At 34.9% G+C, this 26,946-nt stretch overlaps 1 protein-coding gene across 1 annotated transcript in view; it reads left to right on the forward strand.

The window, feature by feature from the left end:
- The window catches only part of PIK3CA (phosphatidylinositol-4,5-bisphosphate 3-kinase catalytic subunit alpha), a 93,664-nt gene that overhangs the window by 65,010 nt on the left and 1,708 nt on the right, over positions 1-26,946 (forward strand). The window contains exons 5-19 of the mRNA XM_047786832.1: positions 506-751; positions 1,837-1,922; positions 6,770-6,875; positions 7,361-7,513; positions 7,604-7,738; positions 13,159-13,283; positions 14,473-14,554; positions 15,362-15,526; positions 15,743-15,846; positions 16,824-16,995; positions 19,170-19,276; positions 19,798-19,919; positions 21,270-21,348; positions 25,733-25,903; positions 26,741-26,858. Coding sequence (XP_047642788.1) covers positions 506-751; positions 1,837-1,922; positions 6,770-6,875; positions 7,361-7,513; positions 7,604-7,738; positions 13,159-13,283; positions 14,473-14,554; positions 15,362-15,526; positions 15,743-15,846; positions 16,824-16,995; positions 19,170-19,276; positions 19,798-19,919; positions 21,270-21,348; positions 25,733-25,903; positions 26,741-26,858 — 1,971 coding nt within the window. The remainder of the gene's footprint in view (positions 1-505; positions 752-1,836; positions 1,923-6,769; positions 6,876-7,360; positions 7,514-7,603; positions 7,739-13,158; positions 13,284-14,472; positions 14,555-15,361; positions 15,527-15,742; positions 15,847-16,823; positions 16,996-19,169; positions 19,277-19,797; positions 19,920-21,269; positions 21,349-25,732; positions 25,904-26,740; positions 26,859-26,946) is intronic.

Consider the following 26,946-nt stretch of genomic DNA (forward strand, 5'->3'; position numbering starts at 1 on the left):
AATATGTGTTCCATGATTTTATTAGTCTCTTTGTAGTTTTTTGTTTTTTAACAAAACAAATGTTTCTCAAAAAATGTTGGGACAGAAATGGGCAGCAACTCTTGAATTTGACATTAATATGACTTAATGGATGAATGATAGAGGCTTTCTAAATGATGTTGCTTTTCCTTTAAAAGTACAATGTTTCCATGCTAAGTATCCTCTGATCCTTATTTTTAATTTCTTTTTTCTTTTCTTTTTCTTATTTTTTCCTTCCAGGTAAGGGTAGAACTACAGTCTCAAAGCTGACCTTTTTTTTTTTTCTTTTATACAATTTATAGTCTAACAGCTACTTGGTTGATCTGTGCAACTGCTAAGAAATGTAGTCTTATAATGTTTGACTTTTTTATCGCCTTTGCAGATTAGTATGTAAATTCTCTAATAATACACTTATTTTTAAAATGAAGTAAGTTTTAATATGAAGAATCTTAAATTACTTCTCCCCTCCCACGTTAATCTCTTACAGTATATAAGAAGCTGTATAATGCTTGGGAGGATGCCCAATTTGATGCTGATGGCTAAAGAAAGCCTTTACTCTCAACTGCCAATGGACTGTTTCACAATGCCATCTTATTCCAGACGCATCTCCACAGCTACTCCATATATGAATGGAGAAACATCTACAAAATCCCTTTGGGTTATAAACAGCGCACTCAGAATAAAAATACTTTGTGCAACCTATGTGAATGTAAATATTCGAGACATTGACAAGGTAAGGGCAAATGTTGGTGTTTATTATTGTATATAAATTATTTTATACAAACCTTTTAATTGAACTATATAATAATTTCGACCTGCTGTATGTTTTCACATGGCTAGAAAACATCTACCTCAGCTTATATCCTTTTCTGTAATTCTAATATCCCTAATTCTAATGTTCTCATAATTCTTAGCTCTTAAAACCAGACTTTTACAGAATTCATTTGTCAGGAAAACCTACCTGACCTAACCTAAAGTGAGATTTTTTAGTCTTTATCTACTTTTTTAGTCTTAGTGTAAACATCTGTGTGTTTTGTTACAGAAATACTATTTTCTTGGGATTTCCCTGTGGTGCAGTGGGTTAAGGATCCAGTGTTGCCCCTGCAGCAGCTCAGGTCACTTCTGTGGCATGGGTTTGAGCCCTGGCCTGGGAACTTTGATGTGCCACAAGAGCAGCACCCCCCAAAAAAGAAAAGAAATATTAATTTCTTTATGGAATATGCTGTTCTAACTGCTAAAAGTACTAAGTAATATTTAATGTATATGCCAGTTTATCTTTCTAAAATAAATACCTGGCCTAAAGGGATTGTGGGCCTATATTGATTTTCAATATAGTGATGCCCCCTTGAAGGCAGCAGCAAATTTTGGTGAAGAATTTTTTTTTTTTCCATTTTAGGGCCACACCTGCAGTGTATGGAAGTTCCCAGGCTAGAGGTTGAATCACAGCTGCAGCCTCTGGCCTGCACCACAGCCACATCCATGCCAGAGCCAAGCTACATCTGCAACCTACACTGCAGCTCTTAGCAATGCCGGATCCTTAACCACTGAACAAGGCCAGATATCAAACCCGCATCCTCACAGACACTGTGTTGGGTTCTTAACTCACTAAGCCACAACAGGAACTCCTGGTAAAGAATTTCCATCAATGTTAAGTTACTATGTATGTGAGGAAAAGGAGAAGAGAACAGAAACTTTTAATTGATTCTCTTATTCACATCATTTGAGTTGTTTTGATAGTATTTAACACTGGTCTGGTCTACTGTGTGTGTCTGCATGTATGTGTGTATGTTAATACACAAAACTTTTTTTTCCCCTTAGATCTATGTTCGAACAGGTATCTACCATGGAGGAGAACCATTATGTGATAATGTGAACACTCAACGAGTACCTTGTTCCAATCCCAGGTAAGGAGGTATATGGATTTATATTTTGAAAGGTCATGTTAATGTTTAGCATGGGTAATCAATAAAAGTAGTGTATTTTACATCATTAGTTTAATACCAGTCATATGAAATTACCAGACATTTAGATATAGAATATGAGAACATTCTGTCAAATGAATATCAATCACAGGATCACTTTATTGATTCTCTCTAAAATTTTATGGGAAGGATTTTCCAATCTCTCTTCCCACTTTGTCAAGGAGAGGACAGAATGTGGTTATAGTTTTGTGCTGATGGTGTTTTCCTTACATTAGACCCATAAACCTAGCGTTTTCTTCTTATCTCCATATCCATTTCCATTAAGATATGAGAGTTGGCAAACAACTGTAGAGCTGGGCTTCTCTGAGGCAGCTTCCTTTGTAACACTCCCAAGAATACTTACTTATGATAGTCAAATAAAAAGTCATTAGTAACAAATCAATTTCTTAGTGGGAGGGCGGAGTTATCAGGAACGTTTTTAAATGATTACTGCCTAGATAAAATGAAGGGGGAAAAAAAGGTAGTATAATTCAACAGCTTGCCATATTGCCATTTATCTCTTATTGTAGAATCATTTGGGAATAAAAGTCTGTTCCTGAATATAATAGTAATATTTTAAGAGGATTCAAATCAGTATTAAATGTTAAAAGGTGGATTGTACAGACTATCAATAGAGCTAACTAGTGGATCTTCCAGAAGAAAATTTCATAATGAATTCAGATTGAGTTCTAGGAGAGTCAAGAAAAAGTATTCATCTTATAATTAAATTGCCAGATGTGGCCACCCTTCTGGAGCGTAGGTAAAGTTCAGAGAGACAGTAGCCTTCTCTACCAGGAAGAAAGAAAATAGTTCCTCACTCTACCTGAACCATTGTAGATCAGGAAGTACATCATTCAGTTAAAAAGTATGCTGTGGGAATAGACAACACTAGAATCTTTAAATTTTTTGTTAGAACAACAAATTTATTTCCCACTCATATAGCGTATTTGTCACAGGTTGGGTGGGGTGGTTGTGCAAGGAACAGAAAAACAATATTTAAAGAAATAATGACCAGAATTTTCCAGATTTGGTGAAAACTATAAAACCAACAATTTAAGGAGTTCAACAAGCCCCAAGCAAAGACCCCAAAATAATATGGGGCAGGTTTATCCTGGTTGTTTCAAATACAAAAAATAAACTAACTTTCGAAAAGTAAAAGGTAAATTTATTTAATAAGATTAAAATGTCAAAATTTTAATAAAGTATCTATTTAGAAAGGACTTAACATTTTATCATCTTTCCTTTAGGAATTTTTTATCTGTGAGATAAAATCCCTAGTTTAAAGATTTAAGTAATTTGGGGGAAGCTCCTGTTGTGGCTCAGCGTGTTACGAACCCAGCTAGTATCCACGAGGATGTGGGTTCGATCCTTGGCCTTACTCAGTGGGTTGAGGATCTGGTGCTGCTGTGGCTGTGGTGTAGGCCGTCAGCTGTAGCTCCTGTTAGACCCCTAGCCTGGGAACGTCCATATGCCATAGGTGCAGCCCTAAAAAAAAGCAAAAAAAAAAAAGATTTAAGTCACTTTTTAAACTTTTCTGTATTTACAAAAAAATCAAAGATAAAAGTATATGAAGTTATTAGAGAGAGTTCCTGTTGTGGCGCAGTGGAAACGAATCTGACTATATCCATGAGGATATGGGTTCGATCCTTGGCCTCACTCAGTGGGTTAGAGATCCAGCATTGACTGTGAGTTGTGGTGTAGTTTGCAGATGCAGCTTGGATTCCAAGTTACTGTGGCTGTGGTGTAGGCCAGCAGATGCAGCTCCAATTTGACACCTAGCCTGGGAATTTCCATATCCCGCGGGGCAGCCCTAAAAAGCAAAAAAATAAAATTATATATATATATTTATATATATATACACACGCACACATACATATACACACACACACATATGAAATTATTAGAAAGAATTTTTAAAATTCTTACTGAGATTAAGATTGTTATAATCTGTACTTTCAGTATGCTAAATAAATTAGGTATTTTATGAATTCTTCATAAATGTTACCAATTATCTCCCAAAATCAGAATCAATTTGGAATATATATATATGTGTGTGTGTGTGTGTCTGTGTATATATATAAAACAATTGCCTGAAAATAAGGAACTTAACTGTGTGTGTGTTTGTGTGTAGACTTAAGAAGAAAGAAAACAGGCTTTATTTGGTTAGCATAGTACTGATCAACTACATTAGTAGGACATAGTTCTCAGGAAGTATATAGAAAATTTCTCATTAATAATAAGCAATTTTGGAGTTCCCATGGTGGCACAGTGGAAACGAATCTGACTAGTATCTATGAGAATGCAGGTTCAATCACTGGCTTTGTGCAGTGGATTGGGGATCTACTGTTGCCATGACCTGTGGTGTAGGTCACGGACACGGCTCAGATCCCGAGTTGCTGTGGATGTGGATGTGGCCGTGGCCGGCAGCTGTAGCTCCGATTCGACCCCTAGCCTGGGAACCTCCATATGTCATGGGTGCAACCCTAAAAAAATAAATAAATAAAAATAAAATAAAGCAATTCTTAAAGATTTATAAGTAGTAAAAACTGCTAGGTACATTTGAGATATTTTATCTTATTTTTCTTAAATTACTGTAAATTTATCAAATCTCACAATATTTCTTTTCCCTCTATTTGTTGTTTCCTTTCCCATTAGATTTCCTTCTAGCTAAGTTTTAGATGTAAGACTTTGTCCATCCTCAAGCAAAGATACTATAATAAATAGAACTTATTTTATTTATAATGTTTTATACCTAATTTGAGTAATTAAAATAGAATTTTATACTATTCTGTTAATTCTCTTATTTACAATCAGGAAATAGAATAGAATTATAAAGAAGCCATTTGAAAAGTTTTCAAAGTTATGTCTAACACTTGAGCTTTTTTTCCTTTTTTGGCCACCCCATGGCATCTGAAGTTCCCAGGTCAGGGATCAGATCCGAGCTGTAGTCACAACCTAAGCCACAGCTGCAGCAGTACTGGTTCCTTAACCCACTGTGCCAGGCCAGGTATTGAACCTGCATCTCAGCACTCCCAAGATGCCACTGATTCTGTTGTGCCACAGTGGGAACTCCTAGCAGTTGAGCTTTTAAACGTGGACCAGTCACTGTTCGGATTGCTTTACTTATGTCATCTCATTTAATCTTCACAACTTTATGACAGTAGGTACTAATAATTATTAGTCTTATTTCATGGGTAAAAAAAAAGACAAAGCAAGAGTGACACATTTAGTAAAATAGTAGAAACAAGATTTTACTTCAGGTACTCTTAACATCTGAGTCTGTACTCCTAGCCATTAGTAAATGTTTTTTTGCTTTTTGTTTTTTTGGTTTTTTTTAATGGCTGCACCCAGAGTATATGGAAGTTCCCAGGCCAGGGATTGAATCTGAGTCACAGCCGCAACCTACACAATAGCTGCAGCAACGCCAGATCCTTAACCCACTGTACTGGGCCAGGGATGGAACCCACGCCTCCACAGTGACCCAAGTGCTGCAGTCAGGTTCTTAATGCTGGTGCCACAGTGGGAACTCTGCTATAATGTTTTTTCATTAAAAAAAAAGGAACTTATTGTACATGGCTCTTTATAAGTATGTTTAACAAATATAGCCATAATTTTACATGTAACATCCAGTAAATTAAAGGCAATTTCTAAAAATTTGAATAATTTCTATCACTTATTGTAGTAACTTTTTGCTCTTATTATGAAAGTCAGGTTTTATTACTTCTTGTGAAGTAGTTATTCTAAAATTTAAGTACTTTCTCCTTATGTATCCTTTATTTTATTTAAATATTGACTTATTTAAATTAATGAGCTCTTCTGAATGAAACTACATCATTTATAAAAGTAATCAAATATAATTTTAATTATAGTAGGAAATCTGATTTTATCATATTTAGTTTCCCTTCTGTTTGTCTTTTCTATAAGCTAGTTATTTTTATTTTTTTTACTGAAATATAGCACAGATGCATAAAGTTATACAAATCCTAATTGCATAGCTCAGTGAATTATCACAAAATGAATTCCCATATAACCACTATGCCAGTCAAGAATTAGAACATATACCAGTATTCCAAAAACCCCTCTTCATATTCTTTCCCAGTCCATTAATCTTTTCTCCTTACCAGAGGTAACTACTATCTTGACTTCTAACACTGTTGGTTAGTTTTGGTTGTTTCTGAATTTTATATAAATGGACTCAAGGAGAAAATATTCTTTTGTTTCTGGCTTCTTAAATTCAATATTATGATTGTGAAATTTCATCCATATCTTAACTGGTGTTTATTTCTATTGATATATATGGTATGCCATTATATGAACATACTATATCATTTACCTGTTCTACTGTTGGACATTTGAATTTTTTTGAAGTTTGGGGATACTGCAGATAATTCTTTTAAATTCTGTGCAGTGATAGATTCATTTCTGTGGTTTCACACCTATATCAGTTTTAATAGATTTTGCTTTACAGATCAGTTGTACAAATTACATTTTCCCTAGCAGTATATGAGATTTCCTGTTACGGTATCTCCTTACCACCCCTTAATATCATCAGTCTTTATAGTTTTAGCCATTCTCATTTATGGCGATATCTTTTGTTCTTGATTTTCTGTATGCCATATGATGTTGTCTACTTTTTTATGTTGTTGGCCATTTGGCTATGGTCATGTGAAGTCTATGTTCCAGACAATCTCTGGCCTGTTTTTTATTTGATTTATCTTTTCTTGATGATTTGTAGGAGTCTGATGATTTATATGCTCTGGGGATTTTTTTTTCTTTAAAATTTTTCATAGGTGGAATGAATGGCTGAATTACGATATATACATTCCTGATCTTCCTCGTGCTGCTCGACTTTGCCTTTCCATTTGTTCTGTTAAAGGCCGAAAGGGTGCTAAAGAGGTAAAGTGTTTCAAAGGGGACAATTGTATTCACTTCTAAAAAACTCCTACTTATTACTGCTGAGTGAAATTTTTTGAGAAATAGATATTACATTTTCTTTTTAAAAATTAAACTTTAAAATAATGTATTTATTTAAAGAAGAACACCTTGGTAGAGCTTAACAGAATTTGCTTTGTATGTCCTGAGTTCATAAAATTTTTAAACATGCACGGTGACTGTACGCAAATACCTGTTAGATGACCACATGCGAGTATCTGTCTTGCTTGCTTTCGTTCATACTTCCTATTTATAATTAAAGATAATAAATGTAATTTCAAATGGGAAAAAGGAAATAAAGCATTTATACTTTGAAAAAATTAATGTGATTTTTATAGATACCATTGTAAAGACAGCTGTTGAATTCTTTCTGAGGAAAAAAGATGTTTGAAATGCATGTTATAATTTAATCCACAGAATAGTGAATATTTTTCTGTTTGTATTTTAAGGAACACTGTCCATTGGCCTGGGGAAATATAAACTTGTTTGATTACACAGATACTCTAGTATCTGGAAAAATGGCTTTGAATCTTTGGCCTGTACCTCATGGGTTAGAAGATTTGCTGAACCCTATTGGTGTTACTGGATCAAATCCAAATAAAGTAAGTTCTTTATTATCACGAATTGTATTTTTTTCTTTTTTTATGACAGTCAAGCATAGTATATATAATAACTTTTATTCCATCTCTTAGGAAACTCCATGCTTAGAGTTGGAGTTTGACTGGTTCAGCAGTGTGGTGAAGTTTCCAGATATGTCAGTGATTGAAGAGCATGCCAATTGGTCTGTATCCCGAGAAGCAGGATTTAGTTACTCTCATGCAGGACTGGTAAGGCAAATCACTGACTTTTCCCCAAGTAGCAGTCATAATCAGTGGATTTGGGTATATACTCTTTGTACAGAAAAAGTTTCATTTGTTTTAGTTACACTGGCATAGATACTACAGGGTCTAGAACAGTATTGTAATATAATAAAATTCTCTATGCTAATATTTTTATTGGAGATATGCCTCTTCTTAGTTTAGTCTGCTTTCATTTAGCAAATACTTACTGAATGCTGACTATATATATATATTTATTGTATGATAGTTGGTAGGTAGTAAAGTTGTGACATAGAGACCTCTACTCAGTAAACAGTCTAATGGCGAAAATAGGCCTGAATCTGGTAAAAGCAGAAATAGAAGATTTTAAATCATGGTAAATGCCATGAAGGAAACAGTAGTGCCAGGAATGACTGAGGGTTTGTGGGAGAATGGCTATTATATTTGGGGTTCAGGAAAGACCTCCCTAAGATAGTAAACTTGAAGTTGAATCCAAGGTATAAATACGTTGTTAGTTGAGCAGGAGAAATAACATACTGCTATAGTCCAGACACCCTAGAAAAGAGTATGTATAAAATGGAGTTTAAATATTGATCTGTTGGTCTGACCTTAGCCGTAACTTTGGAACTGCAATATAACTCAGATCATAAACCCTTCCTTATTTCTCAAGGGCAAAAGTGTCAGTACTGAGGGAAGATATTTTTGTTCTTCACTATTCTCTTTCCTCAGTTTCCTAATTTGTCACCTTTTTCTTTGGACTAGTTGAAGGCTATAGATAGACTGTTCAAGTGAATATGGGTCCTGAAATATGCCAACCCCCAGTAACTGTAATAACACCCAAGGCAGCCTAAAATCCTACACTTAAGAATTTTATTAGTTTAACTTTATTACTTGTGTTCTTAGTAAGGACTTTACCAATCCCTTTTGTGAACTGAATAATAATAATAGTAATAATAATCTTTTTGCTTATGTACTTTCAAAGATCTGTAGAAGGTATTTTGATAAATAGAAATTAATTTAAAATCATTATGAATTCTGTGATTTACTAAAAGTACACTTAGCTTTTTGGACATTTAAAAGGGATTCTCTTATAGCCACTATTCTGTAAGTTTAATTCCTTGAATCTTGCTCACGTTTAAGTGCTTATCATGTACCAAATGCCATACCAATTACTTTTCATGTATTATCTAATTTAATCTTAAGCAGCCTTTATAAGGCAAGGTACTATTATCATGCCTATTTTACCAGTAAGGAAAAGGGTTAAAGAGTTTAAGTTAACCAATGTTACTGTTTAATAAGTATTAAGTCTCTTACTCTTAAACCATTCTGTGATAACTAAATAAGAATTCCTTAGAAATTGGAGATAAAATACTGATGAAAATTTCCATAACATGTTTATAACCCTCTCCAATTAGTTATACATATAAACAAATTGAATTACCAGAGTCAAGTCACTTACTTGAAAACTCATTTATCTCCTATTTTATTTATACATTCAGTCATTGAACTCACTTTGCCATCAGGATTTGTTGGAGCCAATTTTAGCTTTTTGAGCAGGTCTAACTGTAAGGATTCTTTTTTTGTTGGGATGTGTTTTTTGTTTTTGTTTTGTTTTGTTTTGCTCTTTAGGGCCGCACCCATGGCATATGGAGGTTCCCAGGCTAGGGGTCCAATCAGAGCTACAGCTGCTGTCCTTTGCCACAGCCACAGCAACATCAGAAACAAGCTGCATCTGCCACCTATACCACAGCTTACAGCAATGCTGGATCCTTAAGCCACTAAGCAAGGCCAGGGATCGAACCCACAACCTCATGGTTCCTAGTTGGATCTGTTTCCGCTGCACCACTATGGGAAGTCCATGTAAGGATTCATATTTTATGACTTTTTCTTCCTTAGAAGAATTATTTCAATGAAAAAAGAAAAACTTTATTTTTATAATAGAATAAAACTGATTCTCTCAATTATACCATCAGATCTGTTGAAAACTTTATAAATCTAAGGTACTACATGGGATCTTAGTTTTCCTGTATCTTAGAATATTTTACTGTTTCATCATTATTCATCACTTACTTCCAACTATGCTAAAACAATGAAGACTAAAGTAATATGAAAATGCAGAGGGATAGAATAGTTTAGAAGGGTTATACAATAATGAAATAAATCATTATTACATCATCCTTCAGCCTTCTTATTGCATTGCCCAAAGTTTTAGATCATCTTTCCAGAAGTGTAAAGAAATCTGCAAACACCATCATTATAGTTTTTTTGTTTTTGTTATTTGTTGGGTTTTCATTGAACACTGTTAATAATTCAGAATTTTTCCCTTTCCACTGATAATGACAAGAAGAAAATCGACAGAGGAAAGCATTTCACAGTTATTAGACAAATTACAATATGAAACCAAGAAATAGATAATAGCACTTTAAAGTAGAATAACTCAGCCATAACATTGCTGACATTTGGAGCCAAAAAATCCTTTGTTATAGAGGCTATCATGTGCGTTATAGGATGTTTAGCAGTATCTCTGGCCTCTACCCTCTGGATGCCAGTAGCAGCACCACCACAAGTTGTGACAATAAAAAATGTGTCTAGGAGTTCCCATCGTGGCTCAGTGGTTAATGAATCCGAATAGGAACCATGAGGTTGCAGGTTCAATCCCTGGCCTTGCTCAGTGGGTTAAGGATCCGGCCTTGCCGTGAGCTGTGGTGTAGGTTGCAGATGCGGCTCGGATCCCACACTGCTGGGGCTGTGGCGTAGGCCGGCAGCTACAGCTCTGATTAGACCCCTAGCCTGGGAACCTCCATATGCCATGGGAGCAGCCCTAAAAATGGCAAAAAGACAAAAAAAAAATGTGTCTAAATAATATCAAAGGTCGCTGGGAGATAGAGGAGACAAAATCACCCTGGTTGAGAACTGTTACTTCAAATTCTAATGATGACGTTGAGATTGATCATGTAAGTGCGATGCCAGATGACAATATCCTCGATGAGTTTTCTTAAACTCAAGAAACAGTGAGTAATGTATCTCCAAGGACAAAAATGACTAACATCAGTTAGTCATTCTCTAGGAATGACTTTATCACACAATATTTAATAAGAGCTTGAACCACCACTCATGTTTTGCAGTGTTCTTTTCATTTTTTTATAATGTTATGCACTACAATTCCAGTCAGAAGGAATAGGGTGATGTACAAATTTTTTAAACCCTTGGATTATTCTGATTGATATCTACAAGTTTAAAAAATAGAAATGTTTTGCACTTAATGAAAGAAAGAAGGTGGTTATCCTCATCCACAAAATCATGACTCATCAAAGTTTTTGAAAGTATTGTATTTTCACACTGCAAATGTGAAAAGAAAAACCAGAAGTAATGTATAAGCTAGAACTTATTAGATATGTATTTGAAATCTGCAATCAGCATTTACAAGATGGATATGTTTCAGGCTCACCCATGACAGTTAATGAGCAAGCAGTTTGTTGCATTCAACATATATTGCCCATTTTGGATTATAAATTTGGATTTACCTGTGTTTAAATTCTTACCAAAATATCTAATAAAATTGTTTTTTACCATCACTTTATTCTCTAAATTATTTTGTATTGAAAATATTGAAAATATAAACAAAAATAAATAAATAAAACCCAAAGAATCCATTGAAACCCAGATGATAAATGGTAGTGACTACTTTTTCTGATAAGTTGAGGGTTAAATATTTATTATCTCTCAGGATTATTGCAGTAGGCTCTTAACTGGTCTCCCACTTTTCCCAGAGCAGCCAGAATATTTATGAAAAATAAATCAAATAATAGTATTTGTCCTTTAAATAGCTTTCTCTAAAAGTAAAATCCAAACTTTTTACCCTGACCTGCAGATTTTACATGCTCTGAACATGACCTCCTATCGCATCTTTTCCTCACCTGCTGGCTTCAGACACCACACTCATTTTCTTCCTGTTCTTCCTTTACACCAAACTCATTCTCTCCCTGGGGCACTTTCACTGTTTCCTTCATCTGAAGTAGTCTTTCCCTGGTATTAGTATGGATGGTTTTTTTCTTGTCATTTGGATCACAAATTATTATCTTTTCAGAGGCCATTTTGGAACATTCGGTGTAAAATAGCCACTCAGTCCTCTGTCACATCACCCAGAACATCTATCTTTACCAACTCTCTAGTATTTTTAATTGTTCATTTAATTTCCCACTATAATAGAGGCTTTATTGGGAGTTCCTGTTGTGGCTCAGTGGGCTAAGGACCCGACGTTGTCTCTGTGATGGTGCAGGTTCAATCCCTGGCCTGGCTCAGTAGGTTAAGGATTTGGTGATGCTGCAGGCTGTAGCAGCATAAGTTGTAGATGTGGCTCAGATCTGGCGTTGCTGTGGCTGTGGTATAGGCCCCAGCTGCATGCCAGTTCAACCCCTGGCCCAGGAACTTCCATATGCCACAGGCGAGGCTATGAAAAAAAAGGAGGTGGGCTCTGTTAATGCAGGGTGTTTTACTGTTTTCTGAGCCCAACATTAAGAGCAGGACAAGGTACACAGTACCTGAATTCATAAAGATTTGTTGAATGACATTAACAGTGTTTAAATGTGTAAAAACGAAGTAACATGGATGTCTGCTTTCATTTTTAGCCACTAGGAACATGTGTAACCCATCCTAAGGGGGTGTGTGTTTGTTTCGTATGATACATTAATATGCATTCTTAATTATTCATCATGCAATTAATATATTTGTATTTAAAGGAAATAAATACGTTACTTGGAATCTTAGAATTATACCAAATTTATATTTTCTTTTTAGTCTCCAGATATTCAATGTATAGTGTTTTAATGGGGGTGTTTTTTTCTCCTTTTTTCCCTTAATTATTTTTACTTTTAAAATTGGAAAGCCTTTCAGTAATTATAAGGATATATTCAGGCAAGAATTATGAAAGATTTTTTTTTTTCTTTTTATGGCTGTACCTGTGGCATATGGAAGTACGTGGGCTAGGAGTCAAATTGGAGCTGCAGCTGCAGGCCTACACCATAGCCACAGCATATTTTACTTTTTATTTTCTCTTGTTCTAGAAATATTAGCAGATTATTTAGTAGGATACTAGGAAGGGTCCTCATCATGAAGAGAAGTAAACTGTTCACTGCTTATCTCCTAGGATCCCAACCTGGCCTTATCCCCGACTAACTTTGGCAGTTACAGTTCTTTGGCTGATAGTAATATTAACCAAGTAAATTATTGGATTTACAAATAACAGTCTTAAGGTGGTTCTCCCTTGTCCTTGAAATAAAGTCTTGCAATAATAATAAACTGTGTAACGACAATTAATAAGCAGTGTAAAGTTGACTGAAAATTAATTCTCTTTTTTGCAGATCACTCATGAATCGGGGGGTGGGGAATATGGCAAAAGAAATCATATAAGATAGTACTTTATTTTACAGAGTAACAGACTAGCTAGAGACAACGAATTACGGGAAAATGATAAAGAACAGCTCCGAGCAATTTGTACACGAGATCCTCTATCTGAAATCACTGAGCAAGAGAAAGATTTTCTCTGGAGCCACAGGTAAGTGTTAGGATGAAGAGTCTCTGTTTCTTCTATTCCAGAAGAACAACTGACTTTGGCTGATGTAACCATATTTCTGCCATTACCTATTAGAGTAAATAAAGCGTAATTTATATGATTTTTTTATTATAAATGTCTTTTTTTAAACTGTGCATGTAGATAAGTATTTCTAGAAAGTCATACTGCATTGGTACTAACCTTGCACACTGAAGGCTTTTTTAATTCTAAATCCTTAATATGACTCTTTTAAGGATTTGGTGTTTTGTTTTTGTTTTCAAATAAAATTTAAGATCCAAAAAAAAAAAGCACCTGTAGTTTTAGATAAGTTTAGTTGTGATTTATTTAGTCCAGATATTTTCATTTTTAGGAGTTCCTTCCATTTTTTGTTTTTTGGGTTTTTTCCCTTATACTTTCTTAAAGTAATATGTACTGCCTTATTTTCACTTCTGAAGAAATTATAACTGGGTAAGTGCACACTGGTTTAATTTAATAAAGCAGTTGCAGTGCCTTTCTGCAGAAAGTTCACTTAAATATAAATTTTGTTCAACGATCACAGTAGAAGTGGTGACTCTCCTTGTGGTTCTCATTGACTAAGTAGGTGAGTAACTGGAGCTATATAGTGTTATAACATAAATTCATAATTTTTCCGAAGTACCTGTCCTCCATTTGGACTTTGCTTTTTTTTCCATGCCATTCTAACTGTGGCTAAGTATGTATATGTACATATATTTTCAGCTTTGGGGTTAAAACATAGATTTTTTTTTTTGTCTTTTTGCCATTTCTTGGGCCACTCCCGCGGCATATGGAGGTTCCCAGGCTAGGGGTCTAATCAGAGCTGTAGCCACCAGCCTACGCCAGAGCCACAGCAACTCGGGATCCGAGCCGCGTCTGCAACCTACACCTGCAGGTGTAGCTGCAGCTCATGGCAACGCTGGATCCTTAACCCACTGAGCAGGGCCAGGGATCGAACCCGCAACCTCATGGTTCCTAGTCAGATTCGTTAACCACTGCGCCACGATGGGAACTCCCAAGTTTTGTTTTGTTTTTTTTTTTTAAGAAGTCTGGTAATGGTAAGAAGTTTTAAAAATATTTGGAAATTTAAAGATTGCGTAGTTGAAAATTTAGCTATCCAGGCCTTTTGAATAACATGCAAGAATGTTTTTTATTTTGTTTTGTCTTCTCCATACAGACACTATTGTGTAACTATCCCTGAAATTCTACCCAAGTTGCTTCTGTCTGTTAAATGGAATTCTAGAGATGAAGTAGCTCAGGTAAATGCATGGTTGAGATAACTAAATATCTGTTGGACAGATTTGTTATGCCATTCAAATTGTTTTCTCTCAAGAAGTCTGTATAAGACTTGAAATGGCTGTGTTTTAAATTAATTAATAATGATATTACAGATGGTCTCTGACTTACCATGGTTCAACTTAGATTTTTTTTTTGACTTTCCAATGATGTGAAGGTGATATGCATCTAATAGAAAATGTACTTCAAATTTGAATTTTGATCTTTTCTCAGCCTAGCAATATGTGGTAAAATAGTCTCTCGTGATACTGGGCAGAAGCTGTGAGCCACAGCTCCCAGTCAGTCGGGTGATCATGAGGGTAAACACCAGTAGCCTTACAGCTGTTCTCTATTAATACAGCAGTGCAGTAGTCAACAAATTACTCATGACATTCAATACTGTATTATATGATAGGCTTTGTGTTAGATGATTTTGTCCAACTATAAGCTAATGTAAGTGTTCTGAGCATTTTTAAGGTAGGCTAGACTAAGCTATGATGTTCACTAAGGTGTATCAAATACATTTTTGACTTGCAATATTTTCAATTTTTGATAAGTTTATCAAGACATAAGCCCATCATAAGTAAAGGAAGATATGCATAGTAGAGAAAAATACTGTTTACACAACTTCCACTGGTAAAATTAATTAGAACTAAATATTTTAAGCACTGAATTCATAATGGAAAGCTTTTATCTAATTTTAAAATAGGAAATTAAGACAATGCCTTAGGAGGTTCATTCACAACTTTCTTTGCTTTTTAAATATGATTTATTATCTTATTCATACACAGATGTACTGCTTGGTAAAAGATTGGCCTCCAATCAAACCTGAACAGGCTATGGAGCTTTTGGACTGCAATTACCCAGATCCTATGGTTCGAGGTTTTGCTGTTAGATGCTTGGAAAAATATTTAACAGATGACAAACTTTCTCAGTACCTAATTCAGCTAGTACAGGTAAAATCATGTAAAAGTGGAAAAATAATATTTTATTCTAAATCCATGCAACTTGAAGGAATCTATAGTATTAACTGGTTTTATGCTTTTTTAGAAATCAGTTTTGTTACATTAGTATCTATTTTCATGCTAAAAAGTTTTCTTTAAATCCAACCATGCAGAAACTGACCTTGATTGATATTTATATTGTTTTTATGTTTGTTTTTAATCACATAGGTCCTAAAATATGAACAGTATTTGGATAACCTGCTTGTGAGATTTTTACTCAAAAAAGCATTGACTAATCAAAGAATTGGGCACTTTTTCTTTTGGCATTTAAAGTAAGTCAAATTATTTTCCCATTTCATTCTTTACACTTATATTACCTATAGTCTCAGTAGATGTGTAAATATGTATAACTTACATACTGTTGCTTTTGTTTGTATAGAAGAGTTTTCCATACTGAAAGTATATTTTTCATACTGAAAGTATATTTCCTCTGCATTTTCTCTTTGACATTAAATAAGCATTAAAATTAAAACTAAATTTTATACAGGAATGAGACCTGAAATATTTTTAAAGATTTTGATTCTACTTTAAGCAAAGTAAAATTTGCTAGGTCCAGATTAATATTGCAGTTGGCTTCACTATATGTGTGGATGAGGGGGGAAGTTCTCCCTACCCACCTCCCCCCTCCAAAATCTTGCCTTGAAATTCAGAACAATAATGACAAAATTTCAAGTTTTTTGACTAGAAACAAGCTAATTCAGAATAAAAAGTATTTTGCAGAATACATAATATATCTAATACACAAAGAGTTCGTTAAACCATGCACTTTTTTTCTAAATTTAGAAACAGATTTGTAATTAATCTTAATGTTAAAATAAATTAATAATGGAATCTAGACTCTAGATTTAAAAGAACTTAAATTCAGACACAGTACAGAAAAGGAACATGTATGCCAGAAGAGTCAAATAGTGCTCACTGGGCTCTTCATTTCCTCCCTATACATTTTATTTTTATTCCTAATTTCCTTTTTTTCATGTTTATATATTTTGTGCTGAGATTAATAAGTGAAAAGTAGTTTAAATAAACTTAAAATCTAGTTTTTTCATTTATGTCTCCAGGAACTACCTGAAATTCTTGATTGTTTTGCTTCTTAATGATAGGTTTTAAAATCACTATATTGTTAGTATAAATAGCATTTATTGAATTTATAAAATGGATTTTCTTATTTTCTTAAAAATGATTATGTGCATACTCATTAAAATCTCTCTCTTTCTCTCTTTTTCACCCTAATGTTGCACTGGTCTTTTAGATCTGAGATGCACAATAAAACTGTTAGTCAGAGGTTTGGCCTACTTTTGGAGTCCTATTGCCGTGCATGTGGGATGTATTTGAAGCACTTGAATAGGCAAGTTGAGGCTATGGAAAAGCTCATTAACTTAACTGACATTCTCAAACAAGAGAAGAAGGATGAAACACAAAAGGTATGTGACTCTTTAGTTTGTTTTTGAGACTCCTTTCATTGCAATGGGGCAGGGTTATTTGAGAGCCCAGCATATATGCAGATCATGGGCCTGAGAATTAAGCAGATTAAGATTTGGATCAAGATTCCACTGCCTCTAAGCTACGTAATGTTAGCCACATTGTTTAATCTCTTGAGATTCAGTTTCCTCATCTGTAAAATGGGAATAATAGTTTTCCTCATAGGGTTGCTGTGAGAAGTAAATCACATGAGATATGCAGAGCACCTATCATAGTCCCTAGAACATGAGAGGTGCCCAGTAAATAAATGTTAGCTCCATCTTCTTTCCCTTCTTTTCTCTTCTATATAGCCCTAAGTCTTAAAAATGATTTTTCCATGGAGTTGTCACTGCTGCGGATTGAGTTCAGTCCCTGGCCTGGGAATTTCTGCATGCTGAAAGTGTGGCTAAAAAATAAAAAGATTTTTCCTTACTCTGTCATTTCTTTTAGAGATGATCCTGAAAATCAGTGGAAAAATATTAGTTTTTTATATTTCTAAGTTTAAAATGGACTCTTAGTCACACAGTGAATATATCACACACTCGAGTCATCTGCAGTCTAGCTTCATATAACTGAGGAACATGAAATGTAAAGGTTTCTCATGACCTTTTCCTACTTCTTATCTTTTATTCAATCTAACACACCCAAAGTAAAAAGTGAGATCATTCCTCACCTCAAGTAAAATATAAAAAGAAAATCCCAGTTTATTACGGAGTCCCCAAAGGACAGACATTGTTAATTAGTAGTACTGAATAAATTTTTTCAACATCTTCATCAATATTGCTTGAAGAAAAAGAAACCTTTAAAGAAAGTTACTATATTAATCTAAATGTCATACAGTATGTGACTGAGTTGATTTTATTGAAATTGTGGTATGTAAGTTCAAATACAAGTTACTAGAAAATAATTGTACTATTTCTGCTGCTGGAATTTTGAGCAGGTGGGAACTAGACTGCTTTGAAATGATAATATTTATTATATTTGTACTGTCACTGAGAGAAGGAAAAGAAAATAGATATTAGTTGAATTTGTAATCTGAAGTTTTCATCTCACAGTTTGGCTGTGATACAATGGATTTAAAAAGTGATTTTAAAAGGGGTTTCTTTCTAGCTATGTACTAGAACTTAAATATAGTATGAGACTTTTACCAACAATTTATTTTCTTTTCTTTTTTTTAAATGCACCTGCAGCATATGGAAGTTCCTGGGCCAAGGATCAAACCAGAGCCATTGCAGAGAGACAACACCGAGTAGTCCAGGTAGTGAGTACTTATGATGTGAGCAACGGGGGAAAGAAGTCCTTTTTTTTTTTTTTTTTCCATTTTTTGGGCCACACCTGCAACATATGGAAGGTCCCATGCTAGGGGTCAGATGGGAGCTGCATCTGCCAGCCTACGCCACAGCAACACTGGATCAGAGCCGCGTCTGCACCCTCTTCCATAGCTTGTAGCAATGCCGGATTCTTCACTTACTGAGTGAGGCCAGGGGTTGAACCTTCATCCTCACTATGTCACATTCTTAACCCACTGAGCCACAATGGGAACTCCCCAAAAATTTCTTTAAGCCTCACTAGACCTTTTTTACCAAACAGAGAATGTGGTGACTGTGGTATTTTCTGAAAAGCTTAAAAGTAAGGTTATTAAGCTAATGTGATGTCTCCATAGTTTTTCATCTAGAACAAAGGCCCTCAAACTTGTTCTTTATAAGCCAGATAGTTAGTATTTTAGACTTGGCGGGCTATGCAGTCTGTTGTAACTACTCGGCTCCACTATTCTAGCATGAAAGCAACCAACATTCATTTCGAATGGGTATGAGTGTATTCCAGTGCAGTTTCACTTAAAAAAAAAAAAAAACTGGCAGCTGACTTACAGGCCATAGTTGGCCAGGCCCTGCTGTGGAGCTAAAACATTGCCTCTGTCAGCATGCAGAAATTGTCTCACAGGAAGGTACACGTATTCTCAGCTCTCTTCCTGAATCGTCCTGCCCTGTTTTACGAACCCTTCTAATTAGAATGCAGCCAACGCAGGATATAGATTCAAAGATTACACAATACTGAGGTTCCAGTGTGTAAAAGAGATTAGCAATTAGTATTACCTTTTATCAAATCAATTCTAACCATGATTATGTTTATTTATCAGGTACAGATGAAGTTTTTAGTTGAACAAATGCGGCGACCAGATTTCATGGATGCTCTGCAGGGCTTTCTATCTCCTCTAAACCCTGCTCATCAGCTGGGAAATCTCAGGTAACCTACTTTATTGGTGTTTTATTGATATATTAAAACAAGTACTTTCTCTGGACAAAATCTTGAAAAAGATGAAAATATCCACTATAACTGTGTTCAGTAATATATGCTTCTCTCTCGATCCTTTTCCTACCCTACAAAAGTAAGAGTAGTAAAGTTTTCTTAAGTTCAGAACTGCATTTATTCAGAATGAGTTTTTACTGCTTTATAGAATTTAAAATTTTCTGTGGCCAGAATCCTAGTATCATAGGATAAGAAATGGAATGCAATATCTAGAAAACTAATAATATATCCAATTACTTGTGGAAAATTCATATTCCATTTATAAGAAAATTATAAGTTTAATATGTATTTCTTCTTTATACTCCCTTAGAAATTAATGCATAGGTAAAACACAGAGAAAGTTTAAAATTTTTATAGCACTTCAAAAAGCTATACTGTATCTGTATTTTAAAATAAATTTGAGGCTGTAAAGAATGACAAAGCTAAGGTACCTAGTAAAATTTTCAACTATTTTAAAGGCTTGAAGAGTGTCGAATTATGTCCTCTGCAAAAAGGCCACTGTGGTTGAATTGGGAGAACCCAGACATCATGTCAGAATTACTCTTTCAAAACAATGAGATCATCTTTAAAAATGGGGATGGTAAGGAAGAGTATTAATGAACTTATGATGCATGAATTTAGCTGTCTTTTTATACACAGGATATTTATGAACTATGAAGACTACTGAAAGCCATTTAAGGAATATGCATGTGATAAACTATATAATATTAAGCAGATGTCTTAACCTTTAGAACATGTATGTATATTTATTGAAAAAAAAGTAGGTTTAGAATCAGAGGTCCTGAAAATCATATTGCTTAGCCATGTGAGTATCCATTCATTCTATAAATATCTGATGTGCTAGGCCCAGAGGTTAAAGAATATACAAAACAGAATCACTGCTCTCTTAGAGCTTATGGTTAGCAGGGAAAAGAAGACATTAAACAAATAATTAAAAAACCAAAATTACAACCCTGGTACAAAAGAAAAGCATAGTCTGCTAAGGAATTATAAAAGAAGGCCCTAATTTATTTGGAAAACAAGCTGTGGAAGAATTTGTTTTTATATACTAGAAAAAGTATCATTGTGGGAGTTCCTGTTGTGGAAACGAATCGGACTAGTATCCATGAGGATGCAGGTTCAATCCCTGGCCGTGCTCGGTGGGTTAAGAATCTGGCGTTGCCATGAGTTGTGTAGGTTGCACATATAGCTCAGATCTGGCATTGCTGTGGCTGTGGCGTAGGCCAGGGACTACAGCTCTAATTCGATCCCTAGCCTGGGAGCCTCCGTATGCTGCATAGGTTTGGCCCTAAAAAGACCAAAAAAAAAAAAGTATCATTGATGGGTTTCCATTGTGAAATAACTTTTCAGTCCTGAATTTTTTTTTTTTTTTGGTCTTTTTGCCTTTTCTAGGGCCACTCCTGCAGCACATGGAGGTTCCCAGGCTAGGGGTCGAATCGCAGCTATTGCTGCTGGCCTACACCAGAGCCACAGCAACGTGGGATCCCAGCCATGTTTGCGACCCACACTATAGCTCACGGCAATGCCAGATCCTCAACCCACTGAGCAAAGCCAGGGATCAAACACTCAACCTCACGGTTCCTAGTCGGATTCATTAACCACTGTGCCACAACGGGAACTCCTCAGCCCTGAATTCTAATCCAAATATTTTAACATAAACATGTTCAGATTTAAGGATTCAGAAAAATAAGTACTTTAAATATTTTAATTTTTGTAAAATATGCATCAGCTTATCCTACATTGTTACACAGATGTGTTTATACAGACAGTCTAGAAATGGGTTAAAGAATCAGATTATTGCTTCCTTATAGATTATTTTGAAGAACAAATATAGTTCTATATATTTTGTTTGAAAACAATGTGATAATGTGATACTCAAGATTTGTGCTTATGGCATTAAGTGGTGGTATCCATATTATTTGAATTTCAGATTTACGGCAAGATATGCTAACACTTCAGATTATTCGCATTATGGAAAATATCTGGCAAAATCAAGGTCTTGATCTTCGGTAGGTAAACCACTAAGACAATGTTTATGTTAAAAATTACTCTGAAAAAGTAAACAATTAGTAAATATTAATTGTAAAGCATATAGAGGCATATATTTATAAGTATGGAGAGTGATAACTAACACTAGTTGATTACACTATGGTACTTTCATTTGTCCTCGTTTTCCTTGGCTTAGAATAGCTAATGAGATCCAGCTGATAAAAAGAGCTATCTCTAATAAGCTGGTAGAAACTCTGCAGCTGCCTCCAGAGTGCTACTAACTGTTCCCTTGGTATCTGCAGGGGATTGGTTCCACGACCCCTGCCGATACCAAAATCCATGGATGCTTATGTCCCTTATATAAAATGGCATAGTATTTGCACATAAACCATGCATATCCTCCTATATGCTTTAAGTCATCTCTAGATGACTTGTAATACCTAGTATAATGTAAAGGCTATATAAATAGTTCCCAGCATGCAGCAAATTCAAGTTTTGCTTTTTGGAACTTTCTGGAACTTTTTTCCCTAAATATTTTCCATCTGTAGCTGGTTGGATCCATGTATGTGGAATCCATAGTTATGGAGAGCCAGCTGAATTTAGGTAAAGGGCATAGGTAACACAATACACAAAAGGTCACTTTTTTCATTCAGAAATTGAGTTTAAAGGAAAGTTTCTTATATGAGTTTTCTAATCCTAAAACTTTATAAATTGTCTAATCTTGACACCTTAAAAATTTTGCCATTTTGTTGGTTTCTGCCCAGCCTTCCCAATTATCTCCAAGTTTTCTGTCCTGCTTCATTTTCTCCTAGTCATTTTTGCCTCTTATAGTTTATCCTTCTCTTACTCGTTCCTTTGCAAATTCAGTTATTTAGACAAAGGCTGCCCTTTCCAAAAGTGCTTTTGTCTGTAGGTAAGCATAGGAGTCAGTTCTGGCTGCAACAGCAAAGTAGATTTGTGTTTATTTGTATGCCTCTTATAGATTCAGTAGCTAGTATATAAAAATGTGTTGGAAGTTCCTCTGTGGCTGAGCAGGTTAAAGATAAGCACTGTCACTGCTGCAGCTTGGGTTCCACTGCTGTGACGCAGGTTCAGTCTCTGGCCCAGGAAACCTCCATATGCTGCAGATGTGGCCAAACACACACACACACACACACACACACACACACAAAACACAAAAAAACGCACAAACAAAACAACAAAAACAAATTAAAATGTGTTGGTAACAAATAGTAGAATGCTTTTATTGCAAACAAGAAAAATGAACATCTCAAGTAACCTGCTAAGCCACAAAATTAAATCATCAACCTCAAATTCTTAACTCCTGATTCTTTGTTTAACCCCTGCTGCTTTCCAAAAGCAATTAATGTTATGTGAATGAAGTTCCTTTTTTGGTAAAATTTCCTGTGTCATGAAGGATCCGCTTGCTACTACTGCTACCATCCCCTAGGGGAGTAGAATACAAAAGAGAATGCAGAAATAGGCCGAGCGGAGAAGACGACTGAACTCTATGTAACTCTGGTGATTATAGTGTTTAATAGTAAATTAGTGGCTGTGCAGAAAAGCATCTAAAGTTAAGCTAGGTCACTGGAAAATAAGTCAGATCTTTGCAAAGTTGTTAAATCTTATATTTTCTAAATATTATTCTTTTAACTTAAGCAAATTTAAGATTTTAAAATTTAATTTTAAATAAAAAATAAATTTAAGTAAAATCATAGCATTTTTATTTATACTTTGCAAAACTTAGATTCAGGTTTATTATAACTCTACTTCATTTGTTTAATAATAAGCTTCATAGACTTGTGTAACTTTTTAAACTACGAGTACATTCCACATTAATAAAATAAGAGAAAATGATCAGGAGTACAACCTTAAGAAATTCTTATATTTACCAGGGAAGATAGAGGAAAATTTTCCATAAGAAAAATGGTCAAAAGGGTAGGAGGACCAGAGTAAGTGATTCATGAAAGGTGGAAAGACCAGACTGAATGATTCACAGAATCCAAAAGAAGGGAAAGATTCAGAAACAGTTTACAGTATTAAGTGCTTCAGGGGGTTAAGAACATAAGTACTATGAAAAAGCTTTTGTATTTGATGATTCATGGTTAGTTTTAAGAAAAGTTGAGTCAGAAATTGGGCTACAAGGAATTAAGTGAGAAAATGAAAGTAAGTATTGACTGTTACTCTTTTAGGAATTTAAGAAGGAACAGTGGAAAGAATGGACATTAGCATATGAGAACAGAGCAAGAAAAACCATTTTTTTTGTTTGTTTGTTTTTTTAGGGCCACACCCATGGCATATAGAGGTTCCCAGGCTAGGGGAAGATTCAGAGCTGTACGAGATTCCGAGATCCGAGCCACGCCTGCGACCTACACCCCAGCCCATGACAAGGCCGGATCCTTAACCATTGAGCGAGGCCAGGGATCAAACCCGTGTCCTCATGGATACTAGTTGGGTTCATTAACCACTGAGCCACGATGGGAACTTCAGAAAAACCATTTTTAGTACTATGTGCCACTTGATATATTAGGTGCCTTTTTCTTCATTGTCTCTTTAAATCCTTACATCTCTACCCTTGATTACGTCCTCTGTAATATCCTATATGATGAATGAGAAGTACCCATAAAGCACTTCTGCTACATACCAAAGTATGGTTGTATCAAGGAAAAAGCATTGGTGGGTTATTTGAATTGGCAACTAAACTAGCTGCTTTTATCATGGAACATCATTTTTACTTGAAGAATAATAGACAAGCTATGGTTATTCAGCCGAGGGTATTTGGCAGATATTTTCTTGAAAATAAACATTGTGAGACTCTCTGTTCAAGGAGAACAGCTAACAGTGTTTATTGTTGATGATCAAATTTGAGCTTTCAGGCAAAAATTAGAATTTTGAAAAACTTGTATCTACTGCTTTGAGCTTCCCCCAAATTGAAGACTTTTTTGATGAGATCAGTGACAGTGTTAACAATTGTTGTTTTTTTTTTTATTGGTATAATGAAAAGTATCAACATTTGGAAGATCTCCGTAACTCAGTGAAATATCTTCCAAATGACCCAATGCAGAATATTTTAAAGTCATATATGGGTAAAAGTTCCATTCAGAGCCAAGGTAACCAAATGGGTTTTAATGTAACAGTATGAAAAGTTTACTGATATGGTTTCCTATTCCATGTTGCAACTTGAGAAACTATCTTGTCAAATTGTGGAACAGTATGAAAGAAGAATATCTACAATTATCTAAAAATGTTATTATAGTACTCCTTTTTACAACTACATATCTTTGTGAGGCCAGATTTTCTTCATATGCTTTAGTTAAAATATTGCATTAGATTGAATACAGAAGCATATATGAAAAGCACAGCTCAGTACTATTAAGCCAGGCATTGAAGAAATTTGAAAAATGAGAAAGTGTCACTCGTCTCACTTTTTTTTTCATTTAGGATTTTTGTTTTGGAAATTATTTCTCTTACCATAAAAAGGAATATAAATGTTACTTTAAATGAATTAATAAAATTTTTTATTTTCTCCATTTTAATTTCACTCATAATTTAAAGTCATAAATGCTTACAAAGTTTTTTAAATGGCCACACTCATGGCACATGGAAGTTCCCAGGCCAGGGATTAAATCCAAACTACAGCTCTGACCGTCACCAGATTCTTTAACTCACTGTCCCTGGCTAGGGATCAAACCTGTACCTCCAAAGCAACCTGAGCTGCTGCATTCAGATTCGTAACCACATAAACTGTACCATATAAACTCCATAAATATTTATAAACTAATTGCCACAATAATTTTCTTCATGCTTTTCTGATATACAATTAAATACTTTCTCAGTTGATTATAATACATGATGGCAGATAATTTGAGGATTTTTCTAGGAATATTTGTCATACTCTAATAAAAGAAAATTAAAATTAATTTAAGGAGTAAAAGTCATGCATGACAAAATTGCAAATAGAATATTCCTGTATTATCCTATTAAAATATTTGCTATTTTAGGGAGCACCATTCTACTTGCTAGATGGAATGCTGCTCCATTTATGAATCTCCTAATAAAGCCAATTAGATCTTCGCATTTAAAAAAAAAGATAAGGCGTTCCCTTTGTAGCTCAGTGGGTTAAGAACCCAACATAGTATCCATGAGGATGCAGGTTTGATCCCTGGCCTTACTCAGTGAGTTAAGATCCAGTGTTGCCCACAAGCTGAGGTATAGGTTACCGATGTGGCTCAGATTGATCATTGCTGTGGCTGTGGTATAGTTTAGCAGCTACAGCTCTGATTCAACTCCTGGCCTGAAAATTTCCATATGCCACAGGTACAGCCGTAAAAAGAAAAAAAAAAGATGAAATATTTGCTATTTTAAAATCTCATCATTTATTTGCACGTCTTGATCCTTTTTCAGAATGTTACCTTATGGTTGTCTGTCAATTGGTGACTGTGTGGGACTTATTGAGGTGGTGAGAAATTCTCACACTATTATGCAAATTCAGTGCAAAGGAGGCCTGAAAGGTGCACTGCAGTTCAACAGCCACACACTACATCAGTGGCTCAAAGACAAGAACAAGGGCGAAATGTGAGTTTATTATTCTTTTGTTTCCATGTTAATCTAAGTTTTTGATAGACAAGTTTTTTAATGGTTGTGTATATTTCTGAGTTAGTCCAGAAAAAAAGTTGTGTTTTCTTTGGAAAGATATGTTCAGCCTTTGAAGTATTTGATATTGTTTAAATGATCAGATTGCTTATAATTTGGTGAAATCCTGTATGTTCGACTTAAGTATGTAAAATGTGCTTTTCTTATTGCTTATTCCTTTTTTAAAAATTTAAAAATTTTACTTCTAATTCATTGTTAGAATGATTAGAAAATATTGTGATGACATAATAAGTACTTTTTTTTTTTTTTTTTGGTCTTTTTGCCATTTCTTGGGCCGCTCCTGCGGCATATGGAGGTTCCCAGGCTAGGGGTTGAATCAGAGCTGTAGCCACCGGCCTACGCCAAAGCCACAGCAACACGGATCCAAGATACATCTGCGACCTACACCACAGCTCATGGCAACGCCGGATCCTTAACCCACTGAGCAAGGCCAGGGATCGAGCCCGTAATCTCATGGTTCCTAGTAGGATTCGTTAACCACTGAACCACGACAGGAACTCATAAGTACTTTTTCACAATAATAAAAATTATCCTTTAGTCAGAAAATAACTGGAAATTTTCTTAGAAACCCTTAAAAACTTCAGAATTCCAAGGTTTCTCAGATCTTTGAACATAATTACTTTCTTCCCCTAATGTCAGTGATTGTTTTCATTGTTTTAATACAGACTTTAATAAAGACTTTGACCATCTTTTCCTAGTTTGGACTGAATCATTCTATATTTCCACATTAACTCATAGGTGTTTATGCCTTCTTTATAGATATGATGCAGCCATTGATCTGTTTACACGTTCATGTGCTGGATATTGTGTTGCCACCTTCATTTTGGGAATTGGAGATCGTCACAATAGTAACATCATGGTTAAAGATGATGGACAAGTAAGATCCCACTTCTTAAATGTTTCAGCATCCTTAAATTTACTAATTCATAGCATTGTGTTTCTGCATTTGTCAAACTGTAATATAA

This window comes from Phacochoerus africanus, chromosome 1 (genome assembly GCF_016906955.1).
Source record: "Phacochoerus africanus isolate WHEZ1 chromosome 1, ROS_Pafr_v1, whole genome shotgun sequence".
Taxonomy (NCBI): domain Eukaryota; kingdom Metazoa; phylum Chordata; class Mammalia; order Artiodactyla; family Suidae; genus Phacochoerus; species Phacochoerus africanus.